Source organism: Syngnathoides biaculeatus, chromosome 6 (genome assembly GCF_019802595.1).
Source record: "Syngnathoides biaculeatus isolate LvHL_M chromosome 6, ASM1980259v1, whole genome shotgun sequence".
Classification (NCBI taxonomy): Eukaryota; Metazoa; Chordata; class Actinopteri; order Syngnathiformes; family Syngnathidae; genus Syngnathoides; species Syngnathoides biaculeatus.
This window is the reverse complement of record NC_084645.1, coordinates 33,994,808-34,012,027: the sequence shown is the minus strand read 5'-3', so window position 1 is coordinate 34,012,027 and position 17,220 is coordinate 33,994,808. Positions and strand designations below refer to the sequence as shown.

General features: G+C 40.9%; 2 protein-coding genes across 7 annotated transcripts; both read left to right on the top strand.

Annotated features, from left to right (window-relative positions):
* Positions 1 to 97: 97 nt before the first annotated feature.
* Positions 98 to 10,057, top strand: cracr2b (calcium release activated channel regulator 2B). Of its 3 annotated transcripts, none has more exons than XM_061822167.1 (19): positions 98 to 236; positions 1,571 to 1,834; positions 1,901 to 2,012; positions 2,086 to 2,233; positions 3,224 to 3,370; positions 3,471 to 3,561; positions 4,088 to 4,183; positions 4,264 to 4,451; positions 5,570 to 5,641; positions 6,123 to 6,177; positions 6,658 to 6,737; positions 6,831 to 6,927; positions 7,047 to 7,176; positions 7,241 to 7,322; positions 7,392 to 7,506; positions 8,394 to 8,501; positions 8,578 to 8,651; positions 9,478 to 9,531; positions 9,884 to 10,057. In XM_061822167.1, the coding sequence occupies exons 2-19, from the start codon at positions 1,583 to 1,585 to the stop codon at positions 9,915 to 9,917; spliced, it is 1,935 nt and encodes a 644-aa protein (XP_061678151.1). In that variant the 5' UTR covers positions 98 to 236; positions 1,571 to 1,582; the 3' UTR covers positions 9,918 to 10,057. The 3 variants fall into 3 exon arrangements, with proteins under 3 accessions (XP_061678151.1, XP_061678149.1, XP_061678150.1); XM_061822165.1 differs by having other exon boundaries at positions 8,575 to 8,651; XM_061822166.1 differs by lacking the exon at positions 98 to 236 and adding an exon at positions 251 to 580 and having other exon boundaries at positions 8,575 to 8,651.
* cd151 (CD151 molecule) lies at positions 9,972 to 16,327 on the top strand. 4 transcript variants are annotated; one of them, XM_061822170.1, is made up of 9 exons: positions 9,972 to 10,105; positions 11,297 to 11,375; positions 12,471 to 12,662; positions 13,596 to 13,670; positions 13,908 to 13,928; positions 14,890 to 14,994; positions 15,080 to 15,235; positions 15,318 to 15,404; positions 15,490 to 16,327. In XM_061822170.1, the coding sequence occupies exons 2-9, from the start codon at positions 11,298 to 11,300 to the stop codon at positions 15,547 to 15,549; spliced, it is 774 nt and encodes a 257-aa protein (XP_061678154.1). In that variant the 5' UTR covers positions 9,972 to 10,105; position 11,297; the 3' UTR covers positions 15,550 to 16,327. The 4 variants fall into 4 exon arrangements, with proteins under 4 accessions (XP_061678154.1, XP_061678152.1, XP_061678153.1 ...); XM_061822168.1 differs by lacking the exon at positions 9,972 to 10,105 and adding an exon at positions 10,487 to 10,626; XM_061822169.1 differs by lacking the exon at positions 9,972 to 10,105 and adding an exon at positions 10,984 to 11,104.
* The last annotated feature ends 893 nt before the right edge of the window (positions 16,328 to 17,220 follow it).

Below are 17,220 nucleotides of genomic sequence, written 5' to 3'. Positions count from 1 at the left end.
GGCTATTATTCATCATTAAATAAACATACTTGCTCAAATTACATCAAATCCAGACAATATGACGCGTGATACAATCACGACATTTTTATTTCACACCATATTTAACTTGACGGTAAAACTTGAGCGGCAACTGTACCTACTGCCATCTATCGGCTCAAGGCAGTACTACGCACCAGGTTTGCTGTGAGAAGTGATCAAAGGTAGTCAAGTGGACACCTGCGTCCAGCTCAGTGGAGGTATGCGTCATTTCACCCTTTTCCCAACCTGTCTTAAATGGAATACGTTATTATGCATTCAGTGTCTGGTCACATTTCAATTAACACTCATGTTTTCCCACAATATAGGCTTTTCTGCGTGTTTTGCCCCCTTTTCTTTTTCTTTTTTTTTTTTTTTTTTGGAATATCAAGCGGTGCTGTGTTCGACACATTGTGTTTGGTTCGTTTCGGCTAGCTTGGTTAGCTAGCGTCATACTGAACACAAAAATGACAGCTGTTTGCTTTTGAGACTCGAATAAGACTGTATTTTACATTTTGTAGACGTAAAACCATCTACATTGACTTTTTTTTGTCAGGGCTGTCAGGTAATCGTCGTTAAGTCTGTCCATTTAAGTTTTAAACTTTCTGTGAGAAAGCAACACACCTTAAAAACAAGTTGGAAAGTTTATTTACGCCTCGCACTGGCCGTTGGTTACTTTCGAAAAAGCCTCCATATATGTTGGAATGCAGTTTCTCTTTTGTTAGGAGGAAGTTGTAAAGGCTTCATAGATCATCTCCAAGAGCGATAAGTAACCACTGTCTAAATGTTTATTTTTATGGATATGGGAACATCATTGTTTGTAGAGGCTTCTCATGTCGTCACATTCATTCTTTTCCTGCCTTTTGAATTTAAAATGTGTTCATCATTGCTAGAACGAATCACCAATTGGAAGAGTTGTCGATTTTGTGACAGATTTGAAATGTGCAATAATATATCATCATCATGAGAAAATATTTGCCAGCTATTGTGGTAGTCGTGAGTTCGTAACCATGCAAATGATTACAAACAGTGTATTTGCATCTCATCATTGCCGGCTATCCAGCCTCCTCTCTTCAAGTACTGTACACACAAACTCATGACTCCATCCTGTTCTCTACTTTATTTACATCCTGTTCTTGGTTCATTTATTGGGTATTACATTTCCTCCAAGCTGTACCTTGTCATAGAAAAGGTATAAACAGTTACCTTGGATTCCTGTAATTGGTGCTGTAGTGTTTATGTGTATATTTTGTACTTTAAAGGACATAAATTGACTCCTCATACGCTATTTATGAAGGAATCCTATCAGTGGTTTGAGCCAAACTTTGCTTGATAATGTATTCTGGTAAGTAAGTCATGTTTTATATGTAGATGTAAGTGAAGACAAGTTTGACAGAGCAGCTGGGGATAAGGTGGACCTTCCCAGCAGTTTGTTTTTGTTTGTCAAGGGAGGACCTGTGAGCCGGACTGTCACAGAACCTTCCAGGAAAAAGTCCGTAAAAATGTAAGTGTAAATACTAATATGTCAACTTTTGTATTGTTCTGTCTGTTCCAGCATAGCTGCACTATGTCTAAGTGGGTGAATGATGGGGAGGTGCTCGAAGGTCAAGGCAGCGGCGAGGCTGTACCTGTAAGCCCACGACCTCAGAGCATGTCAGCAGGGAGCCCCAGACTTGCCAGGGGCCGCAGCCCACTAGGCTCACCCACCACTAGAAAGACAACAACAAGCCCGCGGGCAGAGACCATGGGGAAGGCCAAGCAACTGTTTGTGTTCTGTGACAAAGAAGGGAAAGGCTTCATCACCAAACGGGACATGCAGGTGGGCTGGTAGTTGAGCGCAATGGAAGTTCACTCCTCACCTTTAATGTTTGTATCCTTCTCTCAGAGGCTACAGATGGAATTGCCTCTGTCGCCCGAACAGCTGGAGACCGTATTCGAGAGTCTGGACCGCGAGAGCAACGGGTTCCTTACACCTCTTGAGTTCAGCATGGGACTTGGTGCGCATGCTGCAGTATTTTAGCATAATTTCTGTGCTAATCTGTCCATCGAACGACTGTCTTTCTGGTGCAGGTGAGCTGATGGGGCATAACAACACAACTGAGCAAAGCCAAGAGCTTCAAGACAAAGACATAGACCCAGTAGACTGGTCAGAGGATGCAGCCACAATAAGACTTACCGACATTCTGAATGACCTCGGCGCTGATAAACTTTCTGACAGGTGGGAACGCCATTGCTAGAACAAAATATCTGCTCATTCAGAATGCACTTTCAACCACACCATCCATATTTGGCCATCTATGCTTCTACTGTTTTTACTGATGCGTAGGGTTTTTATCATTGTATTGTTTCAGGATTATTTTATGTAGGTATAGTGTCAAAGTCTGAATTTTTGTATTCTGACAAAGCAAAGCAAATTTATTTGTATAGCGGATTTCATACATCAGGTAACTCAATGGGCTTTACAAAATTAAAAGCATTTTTTAAAAAAAAACAAAGAAAAATGTCTTATAAGCATTTAAAACTAAGAGAGAAAAACTAAAAAGTACAATTAAAACAAAGCACAGTGCAAAAAACATCATTTAAAGGTGGAAATGCTCTGAAAAGCATGAGGAAAAAAAAATGAGATTTTAACCTGCATTTAAAAAAACAGCCACACTTGGGGCTGATAACACTTCTGTTGGCAACTTATTCCATTTTTGTGCGGCATAATAACTAAATGGTGCTTCACCATGTTTGCTTTGGACTGTGTGCTCCATTATTTGACCTGACAAACAAAACAATTTCTTGAAATTTTTGCTCATCCAGTTATTTATCTGTTTTAGACAGTGACACAAAACCTCAATTGAACTCTAGTCATCTGGAGCCACTGGTCAATATATAACTGCGTGTCATCTGCATAGCTATGATAGTCATAATTAAAGTTCTGAAGAATATGACCCAAGGGTAGCATATACAGGCTGAACAGGAGTGGTCCAAAAACTGTCCCTTGAGGGACCCCATAGGTCAGTGCGGTTTGATGAGGTTGAACCTGAAACATTTAAGGAGTATTCCATTTAGTCCTATCCACGTTTCCACCTATTGAGTAGTATATTATGATCTACCATATCAAAAGCATTTAATTAAGTTGTTGATTTCCCTGATATTTAACATGATGGATTGTATTTTACAACACGATTGTGAAGTGCCACTTTGTTTTGTTGTGTGTCAGTCAGGAGGAGCTTTGTTCTTTCTGGTGTGAGCTGCAGAGAGAGCGGCCAGAGCTGCTCAGGCTCCTGGAAGGCATCTTGCTCCACGCCGTCACACATCTGCGGGACGCCATCAGAGAGAGAGACACCCTGGAACAAGCTTTGCGCAGGTATTACGCAGACACATTTGTTCATATTCTGCTTAGTGGGCTTAAACAGTGGGGTGAGTTGTCATGTTTTCTTAAACTTTTTTATTTTTTGCACTTTTAGACGGGAGAGTGAACACGATCAAGTTGTTCAGTCTATGTACGAAGAAATGGAAACCCAAGTCCAAGAGGAACGAGAGAAACGCCTGGCAAAGGTACACGTCATTGTATGTTCTGTAAGTGTGTGGTGACAGTAAATTCCAAAGCAAACACAAACAGCTCAGCGGTATTAATTTAAACCAGACAGTGTGAGCATGAGGAAAAATACAAGAAACAAAAGGCGACGTGAATACCAGCCGTGAAATCAAATGAACAATAAGGCTAAGTACAAGAAACAGAAAATCATAGTAGGACTTACCATGCAAACGTCTGTTGAAAAATAACTACTGGTGAGAGAAGCAGAACAAGCATGAAAATAATGCAATGCTGTGGGAACTGTGACAATTAAAAAACAATAACTCGGCATCGTCCATCTGTTTCTGATGCGTCTAAATACTGTAATCTGCTAATGATAACCACCAACAGGTGCAATGCAGGAGACTGCGCCCATAAACACTCTCCATGGAGATACATTAATACAAATGAGTGGGGGGGAATGGGCAGCAACAAAAGAGGATTGTCACATGTTCATTCTTCCAGCAACATTTTTTTCCACTTAGATAATTTTTGAATGGAATACAGGAGAGCATCATACAGAAGCAGAGAGGCTTACAGGCTGAGGAAGAGTTGAAGATGCGGGACCAAGAGTTGGAGATAACATTGAGCAGACTAAAGGAGGTCTGTACCTCCGGTAGTCCTCCTAATAAAGTGCTCACCAGCATAATGGGGGAGTCAACAGAACTTCTCTTTGAATGAAGCTGGAGAACAGAATGCAACAGCTGACCTGTGAGCAGGCAAACATCAAGGAACAGAACCAGGAGCTGCGCAGGCTCAACGTCCAGCTGCAGGAGCAAGCAGAGAGTAGCAGGGAGCAGCTGCAGGCTGCAATGGTTCAGCTGGTCCAGCTACAGCTCAGCGCTGCCCAGGAGCAAGTGGCCAGACAGCAGTAAGATTCAGGCTCACTTTAATTTTGGGGTAATTTATTGCACCATTACAAATTATATTTGAATAAATATACTTTTGTCATATTAAGATAGCAATATATATTTTGCTCAAATTGAAGAGCAAAATCTGTGCATTTGTTGGTCGTGTTAAGAAATAATGAAAATTTTGGTTTGCCTACTGAAATTACAGGACATAAAATATTTTTCTAAAATATACAGTATACATAACTCTTCTTCTTTTTCTTTCGGCTTGTCCCGCTGAGGGTCGCCACACCGTGTCATCTTTTTCCATCTAAGCCTATCTCGTGCATCCTCCTCTCTAACACCCACTGTCCTCATGCCCTCCCCCACAACATCCATCAACCTTTTCTTTGGTCTTCCTCTCTTTTGGCAGGCAGCTCCATCCTCAGCACCCTTCTACCAATATACTCACTCTCTCGCCTATGAACATGTCCAAACCATCAAAGTCGGCTCTCTCTAACATTGTCTCCAAAACATCCAACTTTGACTGTCCCTCTAATGAGCTCATTTCTAATCCTATCCAACCTGTTCACACCGAGCGAGAACCTCAGCATCTTCATTTCTGCTACCCCCAGTTCTGCCTCCTGTTGTTTCTTCAGTCCCACCGTCTCTAATCCGTACATCATGGCCGGCCTCACCAGTGTTTTATGAACTTTGCCCTTCATCCTAGTGGAAACTCCATCCCGCTTGGACCCGTTTCCTCACTTCCTTACCACACTCACCTTTGCTCTGTATTGTTGACCCCAAGTATTTGAAGTCGTCCACCCTCCCTATCTCTTCTCCCCGGAGCTTCACTCTTCCTCCTCTGCCCCTCTCATTCACGCACATATATTCAGTTTTACTTTGGCTAATCTTCATTCCTCTCCTTTCCAGTGCGTGCCTCCATCTTTCTAATTCTTCCTCCGCCTGCTCCCTGCTTTCACTGCAGATCACAATATCTGCGAACATCATCGTCCAAGGGGATTCCAGTCTAACCTCGTCTGTCAGCCTATCCATTACTACCGCAAACAGGATACATAATTGTTAATACAATATTCTTATCTATTTATGAATCAGGCAGCAGCTTATAAATTTTAATCAATTTCTTGTTCCACCACAGAAATGTGATCAAAGTGTCAAGAAACATGCAGAAAGAGAAGGATAGTCTCCTGAGACAACTCAGCTTATTGAGGTAAGTCAATCGTAAAGTATCAAATGGTATCAAAATTAGACACATGAAATATTAAGTACGCGTAACACAGTCAAATGTGATCACTATACAAGAGTTAGCTTTAAAATTCTGTCTTGCATGTTTATTATCGCTCACTTGATAAATGTCCTCATTGAAGACCAGTTCATCCTGTCTGCTTTGCCGCCTGCAGTGTGCCCACTGGTCCATGTTACAATGATATCATTTGCCCCGATTCATGAGGGTACTTCTACAATACCTTTTTTTTCACCATTCTTTCACTTGTTAAAGCACATTATTTTATGGTGCATCTTGAAAATATATTTTGTTTTTTATTGAATTGGAGAGGTTATATACCTCACAATGGGGGAAGGGATTTTGTAATGATTCATTTTGGTCTTATTTTTCATATTATACACATAGAGGCGTGCAAACTTTTTATATCAAGTGTAAATAACAGTGTGCAAAACCTTGTTCTCTGCAGGGATATGAATAAAAGGCTGCGGGATGAGAAAGATGCTCAGCTGACCAAGAATAGGGTTAGTCATCCATCACCGCTGCTTCCTCCTCTGCCGCTAACCTACGACCTCAATCAAGACTTTTACAATGCGTGGACGCAGCACAATTATCCGCCCTAAGCTAAGTGTGGGGACAGCGTCATGGAACCCTCCTGCCTCCTGGCCGTCATACCATATGACAGCTTGTTACGTTTTGAACTCAGTCAGCATCTTGCATGCACAAGGGACTAACAGTTCATGTTGAAAAGACATTTATTCTGCGTGATGGAAACAATGTTCTTTATATTTGACAAAAGGTTATGTATACTAGTAATCACTCCAGTGAATTCCACCTGTTTGTTTTCATGTACCAATTACAATTCAGTGAATGTTACATGTGTAAAGCTTACTTGGACAGCAGAATAAATGTCTACTGAGGTCTGAGTTCTATTTATTTTAAATTGGTGTTTTTTGATGATGTTAACTAATACTAATGATGACTTTCCACTAAACCCCTTTCAGAGTCCAAATATGGAAGAAACTTTGCAGAAGAGAGGGTCAGTTGTAGGGTGCTACTTTCAACCAGACAAGCCAGTGAAAAGGTTTGTGCGAGCAAATCTACCTGCATCCACTGTGTTTGCGGCGCATCAAGGCAGAAGTAACTAATTGTGTGTACCTGCTGATCACCGCTGAAGACGGATGAGCTCGTACGACGAGCGGGAACAGGACACAGAGAAAATAGCGATAAATTCAAAGGAATCATGTAGAGTCAGGGGTGAGAGAGCTGGACAGGTAGGGAAGATGCTGGATTTCATTCACCAATACAGAATGCACTGCAGCAGAGAGTCAAACTCATTATGTTAGAAGAAAAACTCAAAGGCTGATGTGAATATACATATGTGACTTTTTAGAGCAAACTTCTGAGTCCACCTCAGCATGTGTTCAAGCTGGTCTTCCTCGGCAGCTCAGGTGTGGGGAAAAGCGCCTTCATCCAACACTACTGCACAGGACATTTCTGCAGTTCCAGGAGCACTACTGCTGGTTAGATTTATCTGTTTTTTACAGCCTATAACCTTGCTTAATTTATGAGCTTGTCCGCTGCTAGGTGTTGATTTCCAGATGAAGACCATTGCTCTGGGCTCTACCTCCATCACCCTGCAACTGTGGGACACTGCCGGTCAGGAAAGGTAAGTCCTTCGCCTCTTTAGCCTCCGGCTACTCCACGCGACGTCATTCACTCTTTCACGTGTGCGCAGGTTTCGCTGTATCACCAAACAGTACTACCACAAAGCCAACGCCATCCTGGTGGTGTATGACATCACTTGTTCCACTTCATTCACCGCTGTGAGAGAGTGGATCGACTCTGTGGAGGTGAAGTCAGCAGTATTTTGCCATTAGTTTTTGAGTTGTTACAGAACCACCACACAATCAACTGTGACATACTCAATTTGATTTATTTGTCTGAAAGTAATTTAATCATCCATCCATCCATTTTCTTTGCCGCTTATCCTCACGAGGGTCGCCAAGAGTGCTGGAGCCTATCCCAGTTGGCAACGGGCAGGAGGGGGGGTACACCCTGAACTAGTTGCCAGCCAATCGCAGGGCACATACAGATGAACACCCATTCACACTCACAATCACACCTCAGGGCAATTTAGAGTGTCCAATTAATGTTGCATGTTTTGGGATGTCGGAGGAAACCGGAGTGCCTGACGAAAACCCACGCAGGCACAGGCAGAACTAGCAAACTCCACTCAGGTGGGGGTGGAATTGAATGCGGGTCCTCAGAACTGTGAGGCCAACGCTTTACCAGCTGAGCTACCGTGCTGCCTCATAAAAACATATCTTTGTTTATTTTTCTGTCAGGACCAATAGTAACAGCAAGAACAATTGGCGGGAATGCTCACTAAACAGGTTTGACAAGTATTGGACACACAAAAGTCATATTTCACCTTTTCATGCTGGAGTCTGCATTAAAAGAAAGTCAGGTTATCATTTAACAGTTTTTTTTATGTAATCATAATACAAAAAAGATAAAAAGTGTTTGCATGCTTCACTGACCCTGTTACATGCATCCACCTTTTGTCATTTACTCAATGAAATGTTATTTGTTCAATGAAACGATGCCAAATTTCACATTGAGAGTGTATATTTGTTAGTAATTGAGATCAGATCATCATAATTGTAGTATTTATACGATGGCACATTTTTGTTTGGTATTTTGTGCAGTTTGTTGCGTAAACCGGAATGTATTTTAGGAGAAAATGTGTGATGGTGCGATCCTCATGCTGCTCGGAAACAAGTTGGACCTGGCTGACAGTCACCGCAGGAAAGTTGCAAAGAGAGATGGGCAGAAGTTGGCAGAGGTGAGGTCCGATTCATTGTTCAAAAACTATGGAAGAAATAAATTAATATATTCTGTATAACTGGTCCATGCAGCAGCACCGGGCCTTGTTTTATGAATGCAGCGCCAAAACTGGAGCAAACATGGAAGAGCTAATGACTCATCTGGCTGAGTATGAACTCTAGTTTTAAGAAGCTTTGATTCAGATTGAAGTTTCTATTTCATTTTATTTGGTAATGATCTTACCTTCAAAATGGTTTCGTCACAGTGAAATTGTATGCATCACACAGTCAGTTGGCCTACTGGCCATGTGCATTCCAAAGAGGACATTACAAAAGTTCTATTTCTTCTTCTTCTTTTCCTTTCGGCTTGTCCCGCTGAGGGTCGCCACACCGTGTCATCTTTTTCCATCTAAGCCTATCTCGTGCATCCTCCTCTCTAACACCCACTGTCCTCATGCCCTCCCCCACAACATCCATCAACCTTTTCTTTGGTCTTCCTCTCTTTTGCCAGGCAGCTCCATCCTCAGCACCCTTCTACCAATATACTCACTCTCTCGCCTCTGAACATGTCCAAACCTTCTAAGTCTGCTCTCTCTAACATTGCCTCCAAAACATCCAACTTTGGCTGTGCCTCTAATGAGCTCATTTCTAATCCTATCCAACCTGTTCACTCCAAGCGGAAACCTCAGCATCTTCATTTCTGCTACCTCCAGTTCTGCTTCTTGTTGTTCTATTTAATCTTGCTCAATTTCACATCATTATAGCGTTTTTTTAGTCGTTTTTGATGTAACTATATGTATTATTTGAGCTATAGTATGCTATAGTGTAGAATTGGACTGTTTACCTCATTCAAATCATGAGAGGGATAAAATCTTAGTAATGCCTTTCAGTATGATGTAGCACAGTTATGCACAACCATGAAACTTACCACCTTTTGTACTGGATCTCATTACATTGAGGGGCTGTAGAGTGTACGTCACCTTTTCTTGATTTCAGGAAGTTAATTGCCCAGCTGGATCGACAACGTGAAGAAACACTTTTCCTGACAGAGTATGCTCCACAAAGAAGTTGTTGTATGTAATCTGAAAAAGACAAATGTTTGAAAACGTGTTACAACTGCTGGGGTTAGCTGCTACCAATGTTTTAACCTTGCAAGGACGAGATGAGTTTCTGCAGTTGAGTTAAAGCTTGATATAACAGAACACAGCTGGATCGTCAAGTCCCGCGGTCAAATTTTTCTTCCTGTGACTGTAACACTGTATAGAACACACTGTATAGTCTTCAGTTTACTGAAAGGCATGTTTACTGTAAAGTTTGTATGCATTTAGAATGCTTTGATTCAGTCAAATATAGTTGTTTTGTTGACCACGCTTTTCACAGTGTTTATCAGTATTTCCTGAAGGTTCCCTTCAGGCTCCGTACTCACTTGTGCGTGAGAGAGGACAGTGGGGGGCAGCAGCCATACACTTTTTAAAGTGTTTGGTTGAGGGAGCAGCTCCAATTGGTGATACAGTAAGACACTCGCACAAGTGCGACAGACAACCTCCACAGACTGAAGCAAATCTGCAGCAGACTGAGTGGGATTTTGTGTGACGTTGACACAGAAAGTAACATTTTCAATCAGGTAGGACAGTTTTTTGCCTCACTTGAAAGCAGGAGCAGTTTTTCCATGACACCATAGTTAAAAATAACTCTTTGGGAAAATGTTTTGCTTGACTGCCACTCATGTGTGCGCTTGCTTTTATTGCAGGAAACTCACTTTTTTTTTTTTTTGGGGGGGGGTGTCTGGCGTTACCACTTACATGAAGTTATTAATTTAATAGATATCATTGTCTTAAAATATAAAATTGTTCAATCTCAACAGGTAATTTAGGCTTCAGCAACACTGCGATACAGTATATTTATTGCTGCAAGTCATGCTACACAAGTTGTAAAATATCGTCACACACCGCATATTTGATTTCATCAGTGAGTTGTTGCTGCTCACTCTGTACAAGTTTGAGAAGGATTTTCATATTTACTCAAAGGGGGAATATTGTCTTCATATGTGTACCGTATTGCTCCTGTAATGCACGTATTTTACAGCACAATTTCCATTCCATGCAAGACTTATAGACGCATGGACATTCAGCGCTTTTCACCATGGTAATTTATATTACAGTATATTGATTTAGAATCATTCACAAACAAAAAAAAGGCACTTTTTCATTGGCCCGATTTCAATTCAACAGATAATGCTGTCGCAAACATTTTTGATTTTGTTAAAGACTTTTTAGTCCTCGGGCATTGGAAAACCTTACACACACATCTGATCCCCATGAGGTGAACCACAAAAATAAAAAGAAAAATGCACTTTTTACTTTTCCAATTGTTAAAGTTTCATCCAATTTGACAGAATATAAAATTGATTTTTGTCTGATTCAACAGTTAAAAGGCTGTTGTCAAATCTAAAGTCTTGAAATTGCTCAAGAAAAACATATTTGTTGGGTGCAGGGGTGCCTTCACACACCAGTGGGCCTGTCCTCACCCAAAAAACTAGGAATAAAATCTACTCTGCTGGGGGTCAATTTTCATCTGATTTTATATGAGAAATTAATTTTTGCCTGATTCTACATTCACGCACGTAACTATCACAAATTAATTTTTCACTTTTTTTTTTAACTCCAAAGTCTTAACCATCTGTATGAATATTCCATATATCACAATCAATGTAATGTAGCCACATTGTGCTCAGAAGGATATTTGTTTGAGGCCACATCACATGGTTCATGGTTAATTTTACACTTAGTTAATTTTATTCTGCTTTTCTTTTCAGAATGGAAACGCGGAGGGAAAACAACTGTGGGACAATTTGTCTAAAGTATCTTCTCTTTCTATTGAACATTCTTTTTTTGGTACGTTACAAAAGGAGTGTCAGCAAAACAAAACAAATGATACACTTCCTGGATCTTTCAGTCAATACATGCTTTGATGATGCAGATATAATAATGATACACCAGAAGGGGAAATTATGAGATACCTCTAGAATTTCCTAAATTTATTCATTAAGTTGTTAGGGTTAGTCCTGAATGTTTGAATTTGAAATTAACCTGGTCACACCACACAGCCCAATATTGCAGAACCATAACAGTTTTGGAGCAAGGAATGTTCCAAAATTCATCCTGATGGTTGTCTGTTTGGTCTGCAACTACAGGAAACATTTGGTTGCAGTCATTGCTGCTAAAGGTGGTTCAACCAGTCATTAATTCCAAATGTTCACTTATTTTTCCCCTCTCCTTTTTTTCCCCCAGTTGTGTCAATGGTTTTCAACAAAATTTGTGGAATGAGAAATGAGTTTAATAGTTTCTTCGTGTGTTTTCGATGATCTGGCTGCCATCATTTTTTTCTCCCCCCAAAAATTCTCAATTAAATAGCGCACATTATACAAAGGAACAAGGGGAAAATGGAAGAAACTTTCACATTTTTTTAAATGTATGTCGCCACCTGGAGGTTATGTCAAAGTTCTACACTTGCATTCCAAAAGGCCTCAGCCACTTAGAGGTTATGAAAAAGGTGTAGCCCAATTTGTGTTTTGATTATATGGATAGAAGCAAAATCATGCATTGTAAAAATTCATTGTACATAACATTTTCCAGAAATATGAAGTCAACTTTGAGAGTGCGTATTATACATGGCTATTCATTATATATAAGAAATTACAGTACATTTTTTGACCAATTTATGCAGAAATGTATTCAGAAATTGCCAATGGTTGATGTTCACAAAATGTGTCTTCCCACTGTACAGTAAATATGCAATTGTTTTAATGTATAATTAGATAAGCTAAGTATTTGATAATTATAAGTGATGCAGTCATAGATGTAGGAAAATCTATAAAATATTTGCTCATTTTAATTGTGTTTCATGCACATCCATTAATGCTAAGCCAAAGTAGAAGTCATTATATTTCTAAGTGTCTATAAAATGAAATAAGTACCACATTTTCTTAGCTTGCAGGGGGTGCCATGCTGGCCGTGGGTTTTTGGACTTTGGTGGAGAAAAGTGACTACATCAGTCTGCTGAACTCCAGCTTCTACACCGTGCCCGCCTACACCCTGATTGCCGCCGGGGCTGTCATGATCATCATTGGTGTCATTGGATGTTGCGCCACTTTGATGGAGATGAAAGGTCTTCTGATTGTGGTGAGACCAAAAATATTTATTTTGTTAAATTGAAGAGGACAATGAAAGTCCTGTTAAAGATTATTTTTGCACACACTGGTGCTGAAAGTTATTTCTGGCTGACATTGTGTATGCCTGCAGCTCACTGTTGATGGCCCATATACAGTAAGTGCGGCTGCAGGAAGACGCGCCGGGTCACGTGGCACGTCCACAAGAGTTTACATTTAGAGTGCGGCTAATGTCAGAGGAATGAGGAGCATCACGAACGTCCACATGGAGCAGGAGTGCAGACGAGGATACGTGTTGTGTAACTAAAGAAGTGCAAGTCAACAAACTCACTGGCAATGTTTCTATGACAAAATACGAGCAACTAGCTCTGTAACTGTGAAGGATTTGACCTATGCAAATATCTACATTACTGCTTGTGAAGCTGAGGCTTACTTCTTTGATACTAATTAATGTGAAGCTCTACCAATTTTGGTACACTTCTAAATTGGCAAACCTCCTTTCATCATACCTACAACGAAATCACCAGTGAGCTATTTTTAGAACAGCTACCCATATGCTTCATGTTGGTAAACACCCACCTTAGGCAAATGCAATTAAATAGGATTTATATCATATGTATAGGATGTATAACAATTCAAATTCCAACAACATATTGAAACGGATATCAATTATAAAACCTTTTTTTTTAGTCAGGTCCACCGGTGATTTCGAGATGGTGGATTCGACATTCCTTAAAGGCCCACTGCACACTGTCGTCGAAGCATATTTTAACACATAAATCTGCTTTTCACTGTGAAGTTGATGTACATTTGAAAGCTTTTTTGATTTCAGGAGAAATAATCCAAACCACAGAAATAAAACAAAAACAACATTGTCATTGTCATTATCAGGATATTGCTCAGCCCTGCAAAAATGAATTATACTGTTTTGCTTTTTCTTTTTCAGTATTTGGTCCTGTTGCTCTGTGTTTTTCTCCTGGAAGTCGTTGGAGGCGTCTTGACATATGTTACCTACCAAGAGGTAAACTGTTTTACCCCTAATTTGTTTGTTTCATGTGCTGCAGGCTCCTTTAAGTTGTTGGTTTTTTTTTTATCACGTTTTACTTCAGCCAGATTTCGTAGTTGGTTTCCGTCTTCTGGTAATTTGTGTTTCATATTGTGAGAGTTTTAAACTAAAGTTTGAGGTTGATTGTTTGAATACCGGGAGTACCTCTGTGCACAGATCTCAGCTTTTTTTCTTTCCACTTTCTTGCTCCAGTGTTTCCCTCTCTGCCACCAGGTAATCCACTGCCACTTCACTCATTTTACCTGTACATCTCAATCAATTCAGCAGCACGGTGGAGCAGCTGGAAAAGTTGGCCTCACAGTTCCGAGGTCCCGGGTTCCATCCTGAACCCAGCTGTGTGGAGTTTGCATGTTCTCCCCGTGCCTGTGTGGGTTTTCTCCGGGCACTCCAGTTTCCTCCCACATCCCAAAAACATGCAATTATTGATTGGACACTCTGAATTGCCCCTCGGTGTGACTGTGAGTGCGGCTGTTTGTTCCTACTTGCCCTGCGATTGGCTGGCAAGCAGTTCAGGGTCTACTCTGCCTCCTGGCCATTGACATCTGGGATAGGGTCCAGCACACCCCGCGACCCTTGTGAGCATAAGCGGCTAAGAAAATGTACGGATGGATCTCAATCAATTCAAATATCAATAATCAATTGTATGATATTCTAATTTAAGTTGCACCTGTATACCAACATGCACTGTTGCAGCTTGATATCCAACCATTTTCTTGCCGCTTATCCTCACGAGGGTCACGGAGAGTGCTGGAGCCTATCCCAGGTGTCAATGGGCAGAAGGCAGGGTACACCCTGAACTGGTAACCAGCCAATCACAGGGCACGTTGAGACAAACAGCCGCACTCACAATCACACCAAGGGGCAATTTAGAGTGTCCAATGTTGCATGTTTTTGGGATGTGGGAGAAAACCAGAGTGGCCAGAGAAAACCCACGCAGGTACAGGGAGAACATGCAAACTCCACACAGGCGGGGCCGGGATTGAACCCGGGTCCTCAGAACGGCGAGGCCAAAGCTTTACCGGCTGATCCAATGTGCCGCCGTACCTTGATATATCATTTTAAAATAATTATGAGCAACTTGGTTAAGTGGTCTGTTTTGAATATTATAGGGTCTACAGTAGAGTAGAAAAGTTTGTTGTGTACCAGTTCTAATTGTGTCGCTTGTGTTTCACAGCTTGATGAAGAACTGAGGGAAAACCTGAAAGAGGCCATGCAGCAGAAATACCAACAAGCTGGGGAGGAAAGCGTCACATATGCTGTGGACAAGCTCCATCAGGAGGTGTGGAGGGCCAATATTTTCTGTACATACAGTACTGACTGAATCTGGTTGAAGCGCGACTCCTCTGTGTCTCGTTCCCGTTCAGTTCCAGTGCTGCGGCAGTAACGGCTCGTCAGACTGGAAAGACAGCGTCTGGATCCAGACCTCACAGAACCAGCAACTTGTTCCCGACAGCTGCTGTAAAACTCCGAGTAACCTGTGCGGCCTCAGAGACCATCCCTCCAATGTGTACAAGGTGGAGGTGGGTGCGCGTGTTCCATTCATATCAGCTGACGTAGAGTAATAACGACGTTCTAAAATTATTGTTCTTGATGTGCTGCCAGGGGGGCTGCGTTGTGAAATTGGAGGAGTTTATTCTGAGTCAGCTGTATATTCTGGGTGCACTGGGCATTGGGATTGCAGTTTTGCAGGTGAAGTCTCTTAAGAGTAAATATTGTGACAAATGCGCCCACGTTAAGGGTGGGACTAACACTTTCTTTGTATCTTTTATTTCAGATATTTGGGATGATATTTACTTGCTGCCTTCATCAAAATCTGAAAGATGGGCCATACTGATATTGGATTCTGTTATTGTGATTACTTGTTGAGCGCTTGGAGACTTAAGTGCCTTCAACTGAGAAATTTGAACTTTTAAATTGTCCACGCTTGACCCACTTTTATGCTGCTGGGCAGCACTTCACTCTGCAAAATGTTGTCTTCCTTTTTCTGTGAAAGTTGGCTGCACGTGGTTTTGTTATTTACTGTACATGCACTGCACTGCTGTATTTGGTATGTCACATGGTTTAAGGAAATGCACCCTCAATAAAATAAGAAATACACAAGTAATTGTTAGTGTAATTGCCCAAAAAAAAAAAAATGTTATTATTTCTATATATTGCTGACAATTCGTACAATCCAGCAAAAGTTTCAGGGGATAAATTTACAGCTCGGGGGATCCTCCATTTCCAGCGCTGCTCTGTTTTAATGCTTGGGATATAACCCGAACATGTATGTAAACTGGAATGTGCCATAGAGGAATGAAATAGAATTTGTCACTAATGCAGGAGTCAAGTCCAAATTACATATCTAAAAAAAAAATCATAGGACACAAATGTACAAACACCAATTCCAGAGAAATTGGGATGTTGTATAAAAGACAATGATTTGAAAATCCTTGTCAACCTATGTCCACTTGAATAACTAGAAAGATGTATGTAATATTCAAACTGATCAACTTTTTTTGCCACTATTGACTCATTTTGAATGTCTATAACACGTTCCCCCCCAAAAAAAAAAAAAACTGAGATTGTATGTTTACCACTGTGTTACATCACTTTTCCTTTTAACAACACAATAAAAGTCTGGGAACTTAAACCGTGCTATTCTTTCCTATTCTTTCTTTGATGTGCAACTTAAGTTGCTCAACAGTCCAGGGTCTCAGTTCCCATATTTTGTGCTTCATAATGCAACACAATTTTTCATTGACAAGTATAGACTGCTGGCAGGTCACTCTCGTACTCGCGGTCTTTAACTACAATGCTATACCGTTGTAACAGGTGCAGAATGTATCTCGCCATTGTCTTATTGAAATAAGCGCGGACATCCCTGGAAAGAAGCTTGCTTGGATGGCAGCACATGTTTCTCTAAAACCTGTACAATACCTTTCAGAATTAATGGTGTCTTCACAGATGTGAAAGTTACCCATGCCATGGGCATTAAACACAGTCACAGATGTTGGCTTTTGAATTGATCGAATAATCCAGATGGCTGTTTTCTTCTCCGGATGGCATTCATGATTTCCAAAAACTATTTAGAATTTGGACTCTTTTGCATCCACCTAACATGAGCTCAAGCTGTTAGCAATTCTGAATATTGTTAACGTATGACTTTCACTTTGCATGGTTGCAGAGAGACTATTGCAAAACTTTTAAGTTGCATCTGTACAGTAGCGACCAAGCTTGTGAATTGACAATGGCTTCCTGAAGTGTTACTGAGCTCAAGTAACAATATCCATACACAATGATGCATTTTTTTCATGCAATGCCTTGTTTTTTTGGAGTTCTTGCGCTTCTCCAGATTTGTGGATTGTTTTATTGTGGACCCTAGATTATAAATTCCTTGCAATTGTACATCAGAAGACATTTTGACTATTTGTTGACAAAGTGGTGCACCTCACCCAATCCTTGCTTGTGAACAACTAAGCCTTTTGAGGATGCTCATTTTATACACAATCACGACATTTACCTG

What these genes read in the sequence shown, in the direction of transcription:
- cracr2b (XM_061822165.1), top strand. Translation starts at nt 1,583, where the DNA reads ATGTCTAAGTGGGTGAATGATGGGGAGGTGCTCGAAGGTCAAGGCAGC. An exon ending in GAGAGAAACGCCTGGCAAAG is followed by an intron (nt 3,562 to 4,087) that starts GTACACGTCATT and finishes AATGGAATACAG; the next exon opens with GAGAGCATCATACAGAAGCA. An exon ending in GACACTGCCGGTCAGGAAAG is followed by an intron (nt 7,323 to 7,391) that starts GTAAGTCCTTCG and finishes ACGTGTGCGCAG; the next exon opens with GTTTCGCTGTATCACCAAAC.
- cd151 (XM_061822170.1), top strand. Translation starts at nt 11,298, where the DNA reads ATGGAAACGCGGAGGGAAAACAACTGTGGGACAATTTGTCTAAAGTAT. An exon ending in GTTTCCCTCTCTGCCACCAG is followed by an intron (nt 13,929 to 14,889) that starts GTAATCCACTGC and finishes TGTGTTTCACAG; the next exon opens with CTTGATGAAGAACTGAGGGA. An exon ending in CCAATGTGTACAAGGTGGAG is followed by an intron (nt 15,236 to 15,317) that starts GTGGGTGCGCGT and finishes ATGTGCTGCCAG; the next exon opens with GGGGGCTGCGTTGTGAAATT.